Here is a 20,161-nt window from a genome sequence, read left to right on the forward strand (position 1 = left end):
CCCTTTTCTCATCTACATGCTGCCCCTAGGAGGCATTAGCCCAAAACAGAGAAGTTTCCACAGACATGAACACTACTTTCACACTTAGCACAACTTTGACACCGCCATGGTCTCTCAACTTTTCTATTATCTTCAAATTGTTAGACTATTTGTCAGCCATTCAGCATGAAATGAGCAGAAATTTCTTCTAATTGAACAATGGGAACACTAGAGCCATTCTTTTCTGTTGCTTCCAAAAATCCTGTACTTTAATCACTGATTACAACCCTTTCCCTGAAACAAAGCTGAAATAGGCTCCTGGTCTTCTGCGTGAATTTTTCCTTATGCAGTGTCATATTTTGTTTTATAATGTCTCTGCAAAACCAAATGGAATATTTTAATGCATTCAAAGCACTGTACATACACAATTGTGATTTCTTTATTGCAGAAAGCAAGAGCTGTAATGTGTACTCAGTGGAGTGTCTATGCAAGTAAAATAAATAATGATTCAAACATATGTGTTATCTATTAATAATCATCTCTTTTTGCACATTTCTGTGATCCGTGGCTCACATACAAGCAATGACTTTCAAGTTTGACACTCCTGAAATAGGTGCAAATACGAATAAAAATCCTTTGAACATACTGGCAACCATGTCATGTTTCTATGGTAATTTTCTTCTGTTCCTACTGTGCTCAAACCTTCCGGCTCAATACTAGGTTCACTTGTACTCCAAGGGCTGCCTGTTAAAACAGGGAGAAAAATCAAAGTGCAATATTTTCACACTCAATATAACATGCGTTTAACAGCTTGAAAATAGATATATCTTGAGAAAATACCAATGTCAGTAACTGTGTCATGGCTTTGAGATAATAGAACTTCTTCATTTTCTGACTCAGAGTCCTGTCGTGAAAGCTTCGTGCTCTTCAAGCTTCCAGCTCGGCGTATGCTTGACAACGAACCACCCTTCTTTATTCGAAAGCTTCGTGCCCCCTTTATCTGAAGTAGGCGCGAGCCTCCTGGTCTTCCTTTTCTGCTTGGCCCTAAGATAATGATACAACATATTGCGAATTGCGGTACTACTGACACCAATGTCTTCCACAAAGTGAAGGCAAACCATCAATTATTTACCAGTTTTGATAAGCAAATCAGAATTTTTTTCTGATGAACGGTCTAGGCCCGAAACATCAGCTTTTCTGCTCCTAAGATGCTGCTTGGCCTGCTGTGTTCATCCAGCTCTACACCTTGTTATATCGAAAATTATTATTTTATGAATTAAGTGGGTCTACACAACTGATTGGGGTGGGAAATTATTCTGTTGGAATTTTTCTAAGCTCCAGGTTAAAAACAAAAGGAATTTCAAATTCCCAAACTGTATCTCATCTGAAGAAGAAATGTTATTTAATACTATTTAAAATAAAATTGACCATTCAAATAATATGATATTATATTTATTTAAACAATGGTTTATATAATTAAAGGTGTCTTTAAATTCATTTCTCAGTATGCGATTGACCACAATGAAGAACAATGTTCTATATTTGTAAGGGAACAAAATTAATGTGAAAAGATAATGGCTAAACATGGCTAAAAATTTGTGATAATATAGAATGCACAATCAGCATATTTACAGAAAATTCTTTTATTCAACTAGCATTTTGGCAATACAATTAATGTAGACAATTATCCCAAGGCAATGAACAAAAGCTTAAAAAGACAAAAGACCAAGTTAAAGGCAGAAGAATAAGTTTGACTGAAAATTTTGGACCACACAGGTGCTTTTTAATGGAGCAGGTGAGAACACTGTTCAATGGCGGATTAATTGAATGTAACAAATGGCTTTACAAAAGGGAATGAATTGCACAGGCACCAATTTCCTGGATGCTGCCGATAGCTTGCTTCAGATATGCAAATCACTCTGCAAAGCATTGGGATGGTGACATAGTTGTCACAAAGCCAACCTTTGCCTTGTGTGGAAAACGTGCCAGTGTTTAATTAGAGATAATGGGAACTGCAGATGCTGGAGAATCCAAGATGATACAATGTGAGGCTGGATGAACACAGCAGGCCAAGCAGCATCTCAGGAGCACAAAAGCTGATGTTTCGGGCCTAGACCCTTCATCAGAGAGGGGGATGGGGTGAGGGTTCTGGAATAAATAGGGAGAGAGGGGGAGGCGGACTGAAGATGGGAGAGGAAAGAGGACAGGTGGAGAGAGTATAGGTGGGGAGGTAGGGAGCGGATAGGTCAGTCCAGGGAAGACGGACAGGTCAAGGAGGTGGGATGAGGTTAGTAGGTGGATGGGGGTGCGGGTTGGGGTGGGAGGAAGGGATGGGTGAGAGGAAGAACAGGTTAGGGAGGCAGACACAGGTTGGACTGGTTTTGGGATGCAGTGGGTGGAGGGGAAGAGCTGGGCTGGTTGTGTGGTGCAGTGGGGGGAGGGGGCGAACTGGGCTGGTTTAGGGATGCGGTGGGGGAAGGGGAGATTTTGAAGCTGGTGAAGTCCACATTGATACCATTGGGCTGCAGGGTTCCCAAGCGGAATATGAGTTGCTGTTCCTGCAACCTTCGGGTGGCATCATTGTGGCACTGCAGGAGGCCCATGATGGACATGTCATCTAAAGAATGGGAGGGGGAGTGGAAATGGTTTGCGACTGGGAGGTGCAGTTGTTTGTTGCGAACTGAGCGGAGGTGTTCTGCAGTCGCAAACCATTTCCACTCCCCCTCCCATTCTTTAGATGACATGTCCATCATGGGCCTCCTGCAGTGCCACAATGATGCCACCCGAAGGTTGCAGGAACAGCAACTCATATTCCGCCTGGGAACCCTGCAGCCCAATGGTATCAATGTGGACTTCACCAGTTTCAAAATCTCCCCTTCCCCCACCGCATCCCTAAACCAGCCCAGTTCGTCCCCTCCCCCCACTGCACCACACAACCAGCCCAGCTCTTCCCCTCTACCCACTGCATCCCAAAACCAGTCCAACCTGTGTCTGCCTCCCTAACCTGTTCTTCCTCTCACCCATCCCTTCCTCCCACCCCAAGCCGCATCCCCATCCACCTACTAACCTCATCCCACCTCCTTGACCTGTCCGTCTTCCCTGGACTGACCTATCCCCTCCCTACCTCCCCACCTATACTCTCTCCACCTATCCTCTTCCTCTCCATCTTCGGTCTGCCTCCCCCTCTCTCCCTATTTATTCCAGAACCCTCACCCCATCCCCCTCTCTGATGAAGGGTCTAGGCCCGAAACGTCAGCTTTTGTGCTCCTGAGATGCTGCTTGGCCTGCTGTGTTCATCCAGCCTCACATTGTATCATCCAGTGTTTAATTACACAGATGTGCCAAGCTGGTCTATCTCTGGGATAATGGGAACTGCAGATGCTGGAGATTCCAAGGTCTATCTCTGGGTTGATCTAATGGAGGACCCGCTGTCAGGCAATGGGTTTTCATATTGTTCCAAAGTTCAAAGTGGAACGTTCTCTCTTGGCTCCAAGTTTTCAAAATGTTTTCAATGGTTTTCACTTGCAAATTCAATATTGTTTTGTGCATTATCAGTACTCTACTAGGAGTTTAAAGCATTTGGATGGATGCAGTTTAACTTAATGGACTCGTCTGTTGAGATAAGCAACTTAATCCCTCTGATTGCATGAAAATGTACGAACACTAAAAATTGAAAAATAAAATTCTTGCCAAAGCTGCCTTTGGCTGAGAGAAATTTGTAAGACTTTACACACCATTGTATGCTGTCTAAACTAAGTATTATGAACTGTGTTTTCTAAATATTTTGAAAAAACATACACAGACTTAATTTATCACTGTCTTAGACAATGTTACTTTCTGACAAGAACAAAATTATCATTGGTTCCTGCTATATAGGAGTCCTATCCAGCTGCATTGAAGTTCCTCTGAATTTTGGAGATCCCCTTCTTGCTTTTTGAAATCTGTGCATTGTTTGCGATTGATGACTTACATCAAATTCATGGAGTCATTTTCATATTTAAAAAGTACCTCTCTGATGTAGAAATTTAAATCACTGTAGCCCAGAAGCAGTTTTTTTGGTACTACTTCAATATTTTAAGCAATTTACACTCTATGCAATACAGTAGCCTTGGTCTCCTTTTCAATTCTATTCCTGCTTATGCATGTAGCACACTCAACCTCAAATATTAAGAGGACACCGCGTAATGTTTGATTGAGTGTTTTATCTTGCCACTGGCAGTAAATTGACCTACTCTATTTTAAAAACTACAGTAATTCCTGATGAACAGTAACTGAGGAATTAAGACTGGGCAAGTGTATTATTCATCTTGTTCATTTGTAGACAGTTTCATTGGTTTGAGCGCTAAGTTAAAGTAACTGTAATGGTCAGTGCCTCGTATACAGCAAGAACTTGCTTACAGTTAGGTCTTAATAAGATATTATAATTAGGTTGTAGTTATTCTAGATTAAAAATACTATTTCTTAACAATAATTTTAAAAAATTCCTTTCTGACCTTTTCTCTCTTCACAGGCTGTATCTGACTTGAGGGTATGGCTGCTGCTGTGCGGTGAATCCTTTGAATCTTGTTCATCATCAATAATTCCAGCAAAACTGATTTTCCGTTCATATCTATGCCGATCTAATTCAGGATCCAGATGGAGTCGGCAGCTTTCCAAATCCTGTTGTAAGGAATTAGACATGATTCAGATAAACATGGAGAGCACTATTTTTAATCAGCAGAACCGAGTGGAAAGTTCTCATGTTTTTGGCTTGTGTTTAATTCATTGTGATTTAAGTAGAAACTACATGAAATTGGTGTTTGTTTTTCTGTCTTCTGGACGTTAATGTAACGCGGTTTGGTCACATTTTCTTTGGCATGGTGCTTTTCTCACAGTACTAAACAGTTGTTAAAAGTACTCACAACAAGAGGCTCTGTACGTGGTCGAGGCAAACAGGGAAAGGTTTCCCGAAGGAATGTTGTTATCTCTAGAAGAAGTTGGCATGCTGCCATCTTTAATGCAAATGGACAACCACATTTGGTGGGATTAACAGTATCTGTCAAAACATTGGAATGATGAGAGTTCAGGAAATATTGGTTTGGAACAGAGAAATTTAAGAGGGTTTTAATTACCACAGAATTAATGAATGTGTTTTCACTTCATTATCAGATGTAGCATTTCAAATCCAAATACTCATCATCATAAAATTGTTCCTTATGTCATCTATTCTTTGGCGAATCACTAAAATTCAGTGCTCTCAGTTTATCAACTCTTCAGCCATTAGGAATAGTTTCTCTTCTGTTACTCTACCTAAACACTGCCATTAAATTACCTCTGTTCCGAGGAGCTTCCCCAGTCGATCTACGTAACTATAATCCCACAACCCAGGAACATCTTTCCCCAAGGGCCAACTCATACGCATTCATTAGTACATCATCACCCCAGCACCAACAAAAGTACACCCATTGCAGCATTTTCTCACCAATGCTTAGATACTCCTTGCTACATTCACCATTACCACAAAAACCAATCTGTGGCAACGTCTTGCTTCAGTTGAAGTTTTTAGTTAAAGGCACATATTTGTCCTGAAAGCTCGAGCTGAAATAGTTTATCTGCTGAATAGACATTCCAACTTTTTTTATTATAAATTAATTACAAAAGCTATTTGGCCTCTTTTTCTTATATATGCAGATCTGATTTTGTTTCTTTTAGAAGTGCAAATGTACATTGCCTGTTCAGAATCCTGTACATTTCTGTGGTTCTTAACATGTGTAAACAAACAAACTAAAAGAATGCAGGATAAATGTACACTGATGTGACACCTGAGCCAAATCAAAAGTCAAATATCAAATGTTTAGCCACACTGATTAAGCTATGTTGTATTTATTTTGCTGGTGGTAGTTATTTAAAATGGTCTTCATGGACATATATAACACTGTCACATCCCTACTGAGCTAAAATCAAAAGCTGTGTTCATAAGGATCTTAGAATTTAAAGAAGAAGTAAAGGGCTACAATCTATATGATTCATTTGACTGCAGTCAGCTCCTGTTTAGTTTTCAATCCAATCTTCTATTATTTGAAATATGATCCCACCACGTACCATCTAGAATCAGTGCTAAATTTAATTTCTCCAAGCCTTCTCAAAGTAGCAGCTCTCTGGATCCTCATTTGGAAAAGTTTATAAGTTCAGCTCCCACTACACCAGTGCTCTGGCAAGTCAAAGCAACATGGGAATATTTCCATAGTTCAGAGGTTTATTTAAAATGCAATTTCTTGGCTAAGATACAAGTTCTGAATTTTCAATGTTGGTTTTGTCCTGATTTCCTGAATTAATTCAGCCATTTCAGATTTGACATTACCTGCATAGCTTATACAACTCCTGAATATAAAATCCCCATAGTTTCCAGGAATATACAAAATTCAGAAGGGGTAGCTTTTTCTCAAATCACTTTGTTGTTGAGAATAAAGTACTAGCCTTATGAGACACATGAATGATATAGTTTCTAGAAGTAACTTCACATTATAATGGAAAATGCCTCAAGTCAGATTTCCCTTGTGCCAGGTCTCTCAGATGAGAGTAGTATTTCATAGCGCAACTCAGTAGTAATTGTAAGCAATGTGATTCCAGATGGGTTTCAGAGTCTAATTGACAGCCTGAACCCAAAAGCGAACCCAACAGGGTAAAAAGTTCACCCTTGCACAGAATCCTCTGGGCTACAATTGAATAAAACTCAACAATGGGTATGAGAAAAACAACACTCAATTAGTCTGCATCATTTGAAAGTATTGCTTTCTCATTTACATGATAGTTGGCTGTACTCTCAGGAGGGATCAAATTCATGTGAGGTGAACACCAACTGAAGCTTATCTCCACTTCTAAAGCCAGCATGTTCAAGCATAGGAACACCTTGGCCACCGAAGATCATTAAACTGATAGGAAAACAGTTATAGTGTACGAAGAACTGGAGTAATATTGCAACGCGTCCTCAGTTCTCTGATGGATTGATGGATGTCTCAAGGCAAACGGTTGAAAGGATATATTCTGTTTTCAAGGGTTGAGACTCATGCAGACAACACAACGGTTATGGGAGCAGATAGCAATGGAGATCATTGCCATAACTACGGGATCTTAGGAGCTGGAGGCAGTGTTTGGAGAAATTCAATTACCTCAACCAAGTGGCTAAGATCAATAAATTGCTCGTCAATTTCTACAGCCCACCAACACCAACATCATGTATAGCTCAATGTATCATGCCGCCACCATTGATAATTTTGTTTTAAGCAAGGCAGGCTCATATATATTTAAATGCACTCCAGTTGAACTTCACACACTTACCACTGCTACAATCCTTACCCCCGTATCTCTCAGCTTTCACTTACACCTAAATATTCAGCAATGAAAGCCATACCTAAACATGCTCACTCATATACCTAATGCTTTTTGCAGGTTGAAGTGGTCCATTTTAGAAGGTAATGATACTGAAACAACAGTAGAAACTCTGATCTTCACCCACTGAAGCACACAGTGTTGTACAGTATTGAAATGGCCATTGGAGAGGCTCTACCACCAAATATGAGTTATATTCCTGCCTTCTGCACCTTCTACAACCCATTTCACTTTCACTTCAGAACTTAGTTTAAGTGTTGCCAGTCCGTGTTGCTGATGCCTGTGTCAAGACAGGTACAGCCTGAAGCTAGGCCCTGAGGTCCCAGAGCTGCAGGGGGATGGTGGACAATACCATCTGCAGTCTCCTCAAGTAAATGTAAGAAGCCTTCCTGGCTTGCTGCCATGGATTAGTATTATACAGAAACCCTAGGTGAGGCAAAGGGATCCACAAAACAGGCTCAAGGAAAGCACGAGGAGGAACAGGTGAATATTTCATGTAATACAGTAGTGTTTTTGGATAAATTTAATACCGAGCAATAGCGCTGTGATGTCTGTTACTTCAAGACTTTGGCAATTCCAAACAAATGGCAAGGTGTTGGTGTGGAGCAACAGTTTTCATGGCAACTGCTCGATGTTAATGACCAGCCTATCTAGAAAGATCATGGACTGGATGCCTCCTCCCATCATTGTCATCATCTTCCTCCTCCTCCTCCTCCCGAGGTGATTGCCAAAACTCTGGTGACACGGGCTGCACTCTCATGAAGGCCAAGTTGTGGAGGATGCAGAAGGTGGCCAAAAATTCAGAGATAAATTTCAGCTAGTATTTGAGGTATCTACGGATGCCAAAAGGGGTCTGGGTGCAGCATTTTTGCTCTCCAAAAGTTTATTCTATTGACACAATGTAAGAGGCTGAGGACATGAAGATCAGAGTGGGATATGAGTAGAGGATTCAGATGAGAGGTAACTGGGGTGAAGGAGCAACAGTAGACTTGCAACTCGGCATTTTACAGCCTTCTGGGCTCAAGAACACTGAATTAAACCACTGCAGATCATAACGCCTGAGTCTATTATGTTTATTTTGGATAGCAGCTGTTGAAGATGTTCTGCTTTTCTCATTTATACTTATTCTGATCCCAACTTCTGTTTCTTTACTAACCGATTTCCAACTCTCTTGCCTTCTATGATCATCCCTCTTGGGTGCCACATAGAATAGTCCTTCCCTTTTGATCTTCCACCACTATTTCACATCCCATCACCCTGCCCTGCTTTTGTACTTGCCCAAAAAACTGTCCTATCTCTAACTTTTCCAGTTCTAATGATAGGTTATCAATCTGAAACAACTCATTCTGTTCCACTCTGCAGAGCTGTTGCTCGACATGCCAAGTACTTCGAGCATTTTGCTTTTATTTCAGTTTTCCAGAAATTTTGCCATTGTTAAAATAAAAGAACACAGACATACTGTCATCAAGGTAGTCTTCTTCTTCATCTTCTTTCCTCAGCCTTCGTTTAGTCTCATCATCATAGATGAAACTCAATATGTTTGCTGGGCTTTCACTCTCTGTATGACACAGTTCATTCAACCTGTTCCCAATAGCCTGTAATGAATCCAGAATCAAAGCTTCAGAACAGCAATTGAAGTATTTACATAAGAACAGCAAGCAGTAAACCTTTTACAGGAACCAGTTTCCATTTCAGCAGTAACTGTGGTACACATTCAAATTATAAGCATTGATGGCCATTCATTTCACTGTTTTTCCTTTCCCTCTCTGTGCAGCTGCATGTTGAATAATACCCACACATGTAAAAGGTATTAAGTGTGAGGCTGGATGAACACAGCAGGCCCAGCAGCATCTCAGGAGCACAAAGCTGACGTTTCGGGCCTAGACCCTTCATCAGAGAGGGGGATGGGGTGAGGGTTCTGGAATAAATGGGGAGAGAGGGGGAGGCAGACCGAAGATGGAGAGAAAAGAAGATAGGTGGAGAGGAGAGTATAGGTGGGGAGGTAGGGAGGGGATAGGTCAGTCCAGGGAAGACGGACAGGTCAAGGAGGTGGGATGAGGTTAGTAGGTAGGAGATGGAGGTGCGGCTTGGGGTGGGAGGAAGGGATGGGTGAGAGGAAGAACAGGTTAGGGAGGCAGAGACAGGTTGGACTGGTTTTAGGATGCAGTGGGTGGAGGGGAAGAGCTGGGCTGGTTGTGTGGTGCAGTGGGGGGAGGGGACGAACTGGGCTGGTTTTGGGATGTGGTGGGGGAAGGGGAGATTTTGAAGCCGGTGAAGTCCACATTGATGCCATTGGGCTGCAGGGTTCCCAGGCGGAATATGAGTTGCTGTTCCTGCAACCTTCGGGTGGCATCATTGTGGCACTGCAGGAGGCCCATGATGGACATGTCATCTAAAGAATGGGAGGGGGAGTGGAAATGGTTTGCAACTGGGAGGTGCAGTTGTTTATTGCGAACCGAGCGGAGGTGTTCTGCAAAGCGGTTCCCAAGCCTCCGCTTGGTTTCCCCAATGTAGAGGGAGCCACACCAGGTACAATGGATGCAGTACACCACATTGGCAGATGTGCAGGTGAACCTCTGCTTAATATGGAAAGTCATCTTGGGGCCTGGGATGGGGTGAGGGAGGAGGTGTGGGGGCAAGTGTAGCATTTCCTGCGGTTGCAGGGGAAGGTGCCGGGTGTGGTGGGGTTGGAGGGCAGTTTGGAGCGAACTAGGGAGTCACGGAGGGCGCGGTCTCTCCGGAAAGCAGACAAGGGTGGGGATGGAAAAATGTCTTGGGTGGTGGGGTCGGATTGTAGATGGCGGAAGTGTCGGAGGATGATGCGTTGTATCCGGAGGTTGGTGGGGTGGTGTGTGAGAACGAGGGGGATCATCTTTGGGTGGTTGTGGCGGGGGTGGGGTGTGAGGGATGTGTTGTGGGAAATGCCGGAGACAAGGTCAAGGGCGTTCTCGACCACTGTGGGTGGAAAGTTGCGGTCCTTGGAGAATTTGGACATCTGGGATGTGCGGGAGTGGAATGCCTCATCGTGGGAGCAGACGCGGCGGAGGCAGAGGAATTGGGAATAGGGGATGGAATTTTTGCAGGAGGGTGGGTGGGAGGAGGTAGCTGTGGGAACCACTCTCTCCGTGACTCCCTTGTTCGCTCCACACTGCCCTCCAACCCCACCACACCCAGCACCTTCCCCTGCAACCGCAGGAAATGCCCCCACACCTCCTCCCTCACCCGCATCCCAGGCCCCAAGATGACTTTCCATATTAAGCAGAGGTTCACCTGCACATCCGCCAATGTGGTATACTGCATCCATTGTACCCGGTGTGGCTTCCTCTACATTGGGGAAACCAAGCGGAGGCTTGAGGACCGCTTTGCAGAACACCTCCGCTCGGTTCGCAATAAACAACTGCACCTCCCGTCGTAAACCATTTCCACTCCCCCTCCCATTCTTTAGATGACATGTCCATCATGGGCCTCCTGCACTGCCACAATGATGCCACCCGAAGGTTGCAGGAACAGCAACTCATATTCCACTTGGGAACCCTGCAGCCCAATGGCATCAATGTGGACTTCACCAGCTTCAAAATCTCCCCTTCCCCCACCACATCCCAAAACCAGCCCAGTTCATCCCCTCCCCCCACTGCACCACACAACCAGCCCAGCTCTTCCCCCCCACCCACTGCATCCCAAAACCAGGCCAATTTGTCTCTGCCTCCCTAACCTGTTCTTCCTCTCACTCATCCCTTCCTCCCACCCCAAGCTGCACCTCCATCTCCTACCTACTAACCTCATCCCACCTCCTTGACTTGTCTGTCTTCCCTGGACTGACCTATCCCCTCCCTACCTCTCCACCTATACTCTCCTCTCCACTTATCATCTTTTCTCTCCATCTTCGGTCCGCCTCCCCCTCTCTCCCTATTTATTCCAGAACCCTCACCCCATCCCCCTCTCTGATGAAGGGTCTAGGCCCGAAATGTCAGCTTTTGTGCTCCTGAGATGCTGCTTGGCCTGCTGTGTTCATCCAGCCTCACATTTTATTATCTTGGATTCTCCAGCATCTGCAGTTCCCATTATCTCTGATGTAAAAGGTATATTTGCTGTCGTTTCAGAGGACCATAGGGCTGCTCTCTTTGAGAGAGACACAGCGTCCAGAGGTTCAATCAGAGGGTTTCCGTATGTTGGTCTAGTTAGAGAAGGCAGGACCTTCACAGTGGATCCACATGGCAGGTTCCCATTCTCCAATAAGATAGCAGGGAGACACTGAGTGGTAGGAGGGAAAATTGAATGACACAATTCAACGTGAAGTGGAAAAAAATAAAATCTGGACAACCAGGAACTATGGGCATCAACCTCTAACTTTCCAATCATTCATTTTCATTCATGAAGTGTTAACTAATGAGTTGATGTTAACCACGTATTGCTACTTTGGACAGGATTGCAGTTTTAGTCAGGTATTTTATTGTCATGCCATCTTCGTCCTTGAGGTCTGAATAGCACAATTATTACGCTTATGCTATTATGCTTATAAGGAACATGGAAAATTAGGTGCAGCAAGCTTTTTTTTAACTAACTGGCACCTATGGGATCATGGGCATGCCAGTTGGTTATATATTCTGTATAATCAAGAGGACTGTGTAACTGCTGTAAATCCTGACCAAGCAAAGCTTCAAGACATCAATATCCCTCAAAAAATCTCCGTAAAACACCAACACACCTGCTAAAATCAATGTAAAAACATACAGTAAATAATGGGAACATAATGCAGGGGATATACGCATCTGTGTTATTCTTTACTTATAGCATAAATACTTGGACATCGTGGTAGATCGCAGTATTTGAGGTATACAAAGGTATGCTGATTTATCAAGAATGTCAATTGATAAGTGCTGGTTAAAACAAAGTTTGCTTTGTAGTATCATAAAGCTCCAACAGGAATGGTCATTCAGACAAAGCAACATGTAGGATAACATAGACTCATCCTAAAACATTAATTGTGCACTCTTCCATTCTGGAAAGTTTCTCTATTTAGTATGGCTTAGCTGGTAAAGGCAATTCTAGTGAGTTCATGGAGACAAAATGTTTTAAGATGTATTTACACTGGCATTTTAAAAAATGGGATGACATTTCTGTATACAGTTTGTGAGGTTTCATTTTCATCCAAAGCTGGTGTAAGGGCATCTCTCTGGAAATTACTGACGACAATATTATTCCATGAAAAAGAAATTTCTCCTTAAATTTGGTTTAAAAGAGATAGATTGCAAGTGTATATCTTCAGTTACAGCAAATGGTATAACATCCCTTTTATTTGACTGGGATTGAGAATATAGATGTCTGCTTTTCCACTGCTTTTTGTGGTGGTCTTGCAATAAAAATTATGTGTCACCCATCGCCCCTGTGCTAGCTGACCTTTACTGGGTGCCAATTAAGTAGCACTTTAATTTTAAAATTCTTATCCTTAGTTTGAAATCCTTTCTTGGCCTTACCTCTGTAATCTCCTGCTCTGAACTCTCTGTGTTGTTTCAATTTCGCATTTCTAAAGCTCCCAGTTTTAACTGTTGAGTCTTCAGTTACCGAGACCCTAACGTTTGGAATTCATATTTTGACATCTCCGTTTTGTTTTAAGATGTCTTGGATAAACCTCCATCTTTTTGACCAAGTTTTTGCTCAGCTGTCTTAATAACTCCTTACATAACATTGTGCCAAATTTTGCTTTACAACATTCTTGTGATTTGCCATCTTTTGTTTTACTGCATCAGGACAATATATAAATGCAATGTGCTGTTGAAATGGCAAACTATTTCATTCAAGGCACAGGTTGATGAACTAAAGATATGCATGCATGTTATTATTACTACAGAAAGTTCTGGAATATCCTCCCAACTTGCCCATTTTAAAATGAGCCACTAACCTTGGAGCAGTGTCTCTGTGGAATTTTCCAGACCTGGACACTTCCCAGCTGTCCACGAGTTCAAGAAGATGGGAGCAAGAAATACTAACGTGGAAACTATGTCCCTTTTTCGCTAGTTTATGCTGTGTTCTGAGATTTAACAGCCTTCGAAACTTGGACAGCTGCTAGGGAAGTACATCTATAAAGTAAGTTAAGGGTGTAGGATGCCAGGATCTTCCTTATAACTCCCTGTATTTCTTACCCAAAATGGTAAATCTCTGATCCCTTGTTTTGTATCAACAGTAGGATGAGGAGATGGGTTAGAGGAGATAGGATGGCAAATGAGTGTAAAGTAGCATCTAGGTGAGTGGGAGGGATAGTGGTGGTGCCAAGTCAAGTTGGGTAATGTTGGATCCATTGGAGTTTGAGTTGGAGAAGGAGAAGACAGCTTGGCATTGTGGATTGGGGACTTTTGGGGGGTGGGGAAGAGCGAGAGGATGCAATGTCAGGTCCAGGTGAGCAGGGAGGTGTCAGGTTGAGGGTCAGAGGCCAGTCAGTTCCAGGAATGTCAAGGGTTGGAGAGGGTGTCATGGCGGAGGGAGTGTGAGGTGGCCTCAGATTCCAATGTTAGGGGATATTTTAGGGTTTCCACAGCTAGGCAATTAATGTTGGATAGTTTAACTTTGTAGGCAATTCCTGCAGCATCAGTTCTATTTAGATTTCTGCATTGCTCCAATGTGCATCTCCAGACTACACTGCTACAATGACTATCTGCCTATTGGGTGATCTGGGCCTTAGAATATTGCTTCAGGAAGGGTGGAATAGTCCTTGAGAAACACCACTTACCAGAATAACTCTTGGTATGAGTGAGATCAACTGCAAGGTTATGTTGGAGAAACTGCTGTTCTCCTTGATGCAAAAGAGAATGAGGGCAGATTGAATAGAAGAGTACAACATTATGGCAGGTTTAGTTAAAGTAGGCCGGGAAAAGTTGCTCCAGTTAGCTGTTGATACAAAACAAGGGATCAGAGGCTTACAATTTTGGATAAAAATTACAGGGAGATACTAGGAAGAATTTATTTTATGCAGTGAGTGATAATAGCCTGGAACCTACTGTCTATGCAAGGAGTGAAAATGGAGATATTTGATGGTTTTGGAAGGAAATTGGACTGAGCTTAGGAGAAATGAACTTGCTGGGTGTGGAGATAGATTAGGCAATAACATTAATAGGATCATTAAATCGAGCGATGGTATTAGCTCCAAATGGTCTCCTATACCACCATAATAACTTCTCATCCCTTTTGCCATGTATTGCATGTTTACTTTCTGATAAATTAATTGTAACTCCAATCCATTTGCCAGTGCAAATCATCTGAGCTTACTCTGTTTCCCTCACATTGGTTTGGCCCCCTCCCTTTATTCTAATATTAAGCTTTGCAGAAGATTCAAGAATATTTGCTGGTAACTCAAATTCTCTCCTTCTGTGGTGTTTTCCTGTTGGATTTACATGGATTGTTCTCTAGATATCATGTATGATTATGATAAACAAGAACTTAAAACTGTACACGTTATTTGAGACATTTTTAAAGCCATTATTAAAATAGTACAGACATACACCCATTCATTTCTTGGGTATTATTTATTATGCCAAATGTTCCTTTCTTACCTCACCCCACTGACAGAAGAGTTTTGCTGCTTTCCACTGTAATTTCTGATTACGCTTATTTCCAACCACGGGCGATCTTCCTCGGGATAAGCCTTTTTTAGCGATATTTACATGGTGTCCTTTCATCCATTCTGGCCAGTTTCCTCGATTGCAACGATGTACAAACCGGGCACACTCCAGGAATAGTGCTGCCCTTGCCACCACTGGCGCTTCCTAGGTGGGAAGAAAATGTTTGAGCTTGATTTATTGTTGTCACATGTACTGAGATATAGCAAAAAGTGTTGTCTTGCATGCTAGCTGGTTGTGTAAAAATCTTTAAAAAAGTATTCAGTGAGAGCTGTGTAAATCAAAGTCATCATCCATTACATTCAACCCTTCAATTGAAATGCTAAGCAGATGTTTTAAAAAAGTTTGCCACTGCTTGCCATGTCCTGTGGGTAAAAACAGCGATATTTTGAAAATATTGTTCACTTATTACATTTTCACTGGTACTTAGAAAGAAATTTAGTAGTCCATATGACATTACAGTCACGATATCTAACTTTTGGTCTGGCATATAGAACATTGAACATAACAGCACAGTACAGGCCCTTTGGACCTCGATGTTGTGCCGACCTGTCATACCGATCTCAAGCCCATCTAACCTACACTATTCCATGTACGTCCATATGCTTATCCAATGACGACTTAAATGTACCTAAAGTTGGCGAATCTACTACCGTTGCAGGCAAAGCGTTCCATTCCCTTACTACTCTCTGAGTAAAGAAACTATCTCTGACATCTGTCCTATATCTTTCACCCCTCAATTTAAAGCTACGCCCCCTCGTGCTCGCCATTACCATTCTAGGAAAAAGGCTCTCCCTATCCACGCGATCTAACCCTCTGATTATTTTATGTTTCAATTAGGTCACCTCTCAACCACCTTCTCTCCAATGAAAACAGCCTCAAGTCCCTCAGCCTTTCCTCGTAAGACCTTCCCTCCATACCACACAACATCCTGGGAAATCTCCTCTGCACCCTTTCCAAAGCTTCCATGTTCATATTTTTAATGCATCAAATTGATCACAGTTATAAAAGTTTCTGTGCAATCAAATTTCTTTCCCAAGGTAGTATGCAATAATAATTTTCACAATAAAATTTGGAACTGCAATACACCAAGTCATTTGGCAGCCAAAAGATGAGTCTGGCACTATGATCTAAATCTGTTTAAACTTCCAGAATAATTACCAAATAAAGAGTAACAGGATTATTTCCATTTTAAGGGATCTATAATAAAAAATTGCATTTTAAAAGGCCATTCAAATTATAACCAATATTCAAATATTTTCTCATCTAGCATGAATTTCTTTTCCAATTTATAGTTAAGGACATTCAACAGGCCATGTGAAGTACTTCTAAACCCTCTTCCTCAATGACCTAAATATCAAAATGTTGGTCATTTTGTCATCTACTTGTCAGTTTCAGACTGAAGTGTAAATGATTATGAGCAGCAAGTTGCAAAGAAACATTGAGAGATTAAGTCAGTGCCTAAAACTGGAGGGGTGCCATGGTGTTCAACTTGTATAACCGGGACGTCATCCAATTTGGATCTGAAAAACAAAGACTGGAATATCTTTTTAATGAGAAACTAGGAATTGTGGAGGAGCAGAGGGTATTTTAGTGTTTGTGAAACTTAACACCAAGTACCTGCCAGAATGAGGTGTTACAGGTTCAGATGGTAGCTACCTCTAAGGACTTATAGAAACAGGCTCACTTTCCTAGACATGAGAAAAAGAGATAATGCAGAAAGAGGCTACATTGGTTCAAAGAGTTTATGTCCTAAGCTGTGTGTCCATCTGCATGAAGACCTGTAGCCAAAGTCAATCCAAACACATTCACTGCCAGGAGTGCTGAACTCAGCATGGCCTTTCCCATTTGCATGATCAGTTTGAAGGGTCCCCTGTCACTGTGTGGCTGAGTGGGTGGTCAGAGCAGATCCACGATATCTCTAATGTCATTGACATAACATCTCAGCCAGGGAGGGCAACAGGATTTATCTCTGTAGTATGCTTTCCACAATTGCTAGATACGCACGTTGCAATAAGGACTGTCATACAGAGTGGAGACCAGGCATAATCTTAAAGGGCATCAAAAAACGGCTGCCTAGCAACCATCATAAAAGACTGCTTCATGTCTGTGCCTGTTACCCTGGTAAATGTCACGACTCATTTATTTGTCATGACTCAAGGCTGCGAATGAATGTTCACACAATCTCTCACACAGCTGCACAGATGAATACTCAGGCACAAAGGGTATTCTTTAAAGAAGTGGCTGCTCACAGCTCTGCGGCAGCTGAAAACAAATGCCCAGAGAACATACAACGAAAGGCAGCCATTGGCCTGCTCAACTTGTAATTCAGGTGCCTTGACCTTTCAGTGGGGATCTGCAGTGTGGACTGTGTAGGGTACACTGCATGCTACATAGCTTTATGCTCAAAGGACTCTGACACTGAGCCAGAAGAGTGTGAGGAAGAGGTGGTTTGGACTATAGGAACAAGATGACACAAGAACACAGGCAGGGCCTCAGAGACAAAGCACACGATATAGATGCCAAGGGGCTATTGATTCCCTGCAGGATGCCATCACACTCTGTGTATCTAACATCACTTGACAAGATGCCTGTCTTGGAAGAGTGTGAGCATTGACCTGGAAGGGGGTGGAAGGGGTTTGAGATATCAAAGCCACTACATTATATCCACTTGATTGCCTGTGACACATAACCAAAGTTTACTAGACATTGTGCTCAGTTTCTGGTAAGAAAATGACAACTTCTTACCAACTAATCTCTTCAATCATCTTTTATCTATTATGTAATCAATTATTTTTTAGATTTGTCTTCATCTTATTCATGTGTAATCCATGTGTATATTACCTAATGTATTGCAACACCACTGTGGCACATTTATTGTTCCAGTCAGCATGGTGTCTTCCAGTGTTGAACATTACCATGCAGTTGACTTGCTGCCTGGCTGAAGGTGGAGGCAGGCTGTTCACTGATCTGACCACACTGTCTGTGAGGATTGTGTTAATTCTGAACAATTGCAGCACCTTCACCTCTGTGATGACACCTGCTCTTGCTTGGTCCCAGGCATTGAATTGTGTTCCTAAGCAAAAGGCTGAGGACTCAAAGTAATATGAAATTCTCTCAAAGGAATATGAAATAATTCCTGGTCAATGTCTCTGTCTCAGGCTTACTGCAGCACTCCAGAGAAGCAAAGCTCAAGCTGGAACAACAGAACCTCATTTTCCACTAGGAAACTCTGTAGCCTTCTGCACTTAACATTGAATTCAACAATTTTAGGCCTTGAGCACTTTCTCCATGCTCTGTTCCGCAGCGTCCCCACCCCCCAAACACCAGCCCTTATCATCACATGGGCTGCAACTACAAATAACCCATTGTCAACCACTAATAGCCCCATTAGCAGCTAATGATTTCCCCCAGACTGACCTTTAACCAATCCTTTGTCTGTCCAACTGTTCTTCTCTCTTTCTTTGGGCTTGATCTCCAACCATCGTTCACTACTGCACCCTTCCCCCACCCTGACTTCTGCATAAAAACCATCCTTTTCCTAGCTACCATCAGTTCTGAAGACTGGTCACTGGACCTGAAATGTTAACTCTGCTTTCTCTCCCCAGATGCTGCTGACCTTTTCCAGCAATTTCGGTTTTGGCTTCAGATTTCAAGCATCCCCAGTTCTTTGGGTTTTTTGTTGTGTCTGAAACCCCTTCAAAATGCCTGGATCCTTCACTCTCCTGTACAAATTGCTCAGCCCTTCCGATGGTGTCTTGATGGCAGGGTCAGGTGTCTTGCAGAGACACAGCTAAGACCCCAAGAGCCACCAAGCTGCCAGAAGTTGTACCCAAAGCAAACAAGGGGCAACACCTTTAAAGTTGTAGTTGCGTTTCTGAAAAGTAAAACATTAAGGGGGAAATGTCCTGAAGCAAATCAGGTCATCCCCTGACAACCAATGTAAAAATCTGTAGTTAGCTTCTTTCACATATTTCCCAGGGTCTAGGCCCGAAACGTCAGCTTTTGTGCTCCTGAGATGCTGCTTGGCCTGCTGTGTTCATCCAGCCTCACATTTTATTATCTTGGAAAAATAAACATTATACAAGTTAAATGCAGTTACTTTTAAAATGTAATCAATTTAACATGTAAACAAAATTAGCAAACTCTTTTTACATACCTCCTGCTCGCTGTCTCTAGCACAGGCCATGTTAACCCTCTCTTTCTTGCCAACCCTCTTTCATCTGTTACTTCATTGCCTGACTCTCCCATTTGCCATTTTCTTGCCGAACTGTCCAGCTCACCAATTCATTACTTGACTACCTTACTCACCACTTCCCTGCTTGAATATCTCACTTGCCGTTTCCTCTCATTGCAATGAATGAGGGTTCAGGAGCAGAGCAGCAAGTTGGGAGAAGTAAGCGACAGCAGCTGCAAATGATAGAGTGACGTTGGGGCAAGACAAGTGGAAATGTCAGGGAGGGAAGCAGAGAATGGAAGACAAACAGGAGAATAGGAGGGTCAGAGTCTGTAAGGAAGGCTAAAGGAGCAGGAAACAGGCTGAGTCAATGTGAGAGGCTGATCCAATATAGCACGTTATATCACATATACTTTCTCAGTCCTGTCACAAAACATTAAAGTGTAAGTTTGTTGCTATTAAACTTGTGATACTAAAGCTGAATAAGCTGATCTAAAATGGGAACTTACTTGATTACATAAATATTGCACAAGAAATAAATCACACCATCTTATTTTTATACAAAACTCCAATGAGACTCAAGTTCAATTCCGAAATGTAAGTGATTCAGAAGCTTTGGAAAAATTGCCAAGCAGGACTTCAGGGGGGAACTGTCTATGGGAAGTTCCATTCAAAACTGACCACCATAGAGTCATAGAGTGCAGAAAAGGCCCTTCAGCCCATCGAGTCTACACCAACATAACTGCCACCATCCTGAGTTGGAACTATATCATTCTTTCACTGTCACTAAGTCAAAAATACGATATTCCCTTCCGAACAGTAATGTTGGTCTTTAGGTGCCAAGTATTGCAACGTTCAAGAGTGCAGTTCGATCACCACAATAGATTCTGGCCTAGCTAGAGGCACCCAAATCCCATGAATGAATATTTAAAAAATGGTTGTTCAGAAAGGGTTAAATGGCTAGTTCTTTTCTTATTGTAATTGTATAGCCTTCTGAGTGATTTGATAGAGGGTAGAGGATTCTTAA

General features: G+C 42.4%; 1 protein-coding gene across 8 annotated transcripts in view; it reads right to left on the reverse strand.

The window, feature by feature from the left end:
• LOC125454231 (protein unc-80 homolog) overlaps positions 1 to 20,161 on the reverse strand; it is a 246,595-nt gene that overhangs the window by 124,304 nt on the left and 102,130 nt on the right. For all 8 annotated transcript variants that reach the window (XM_048534782.2, XM_048534788.2, XM_048534790.2 and 5 more), the window contains 6 exons: positions 14,892 to 15,104; positions 8,807 to 8,942; positions 4,881 to 5,014; positions 4,473 to 4,638; positions 820 to 1,023; positions 626 to 723 (listed from right to left, as the gene is read on the reverse strand). In XM_048534782.2, the coding sequence (XP_048390739.2) occupies positions 626 to 723; positions 820 to 1,023; positions 4,473 to 4,638; positions 4,881 to 5,014; positions 8,807 to 8,942; positions 14,892 to 15,104 (951 nt within the window). The remainder of the gene's footprint in view (positions 1 to 625; positions 724 to 819; positions 1,024 to 4,472; positions 4,639 to 4,880; positions 5,015 to 8,806; positions 8,943 to 14,891; positions 15,105 to 20,161) is intronic.

The sequence above is a fragment of the Stegostoma tigrinum genome, chromosome 7 (genome assembly GCF_030684315.1).
Source record: "Stegostoma tigrinum isolate sSteTig4 chromosome 7, sSteTig4.hap1, whole genome shotgun sequence".
NCBI lineage: Eukaryota > Metazoa > Chordata > Chondrichthyes > Orectolobiformes > Stegostomatidae > Stegostoma > Stegostoma tigrinum.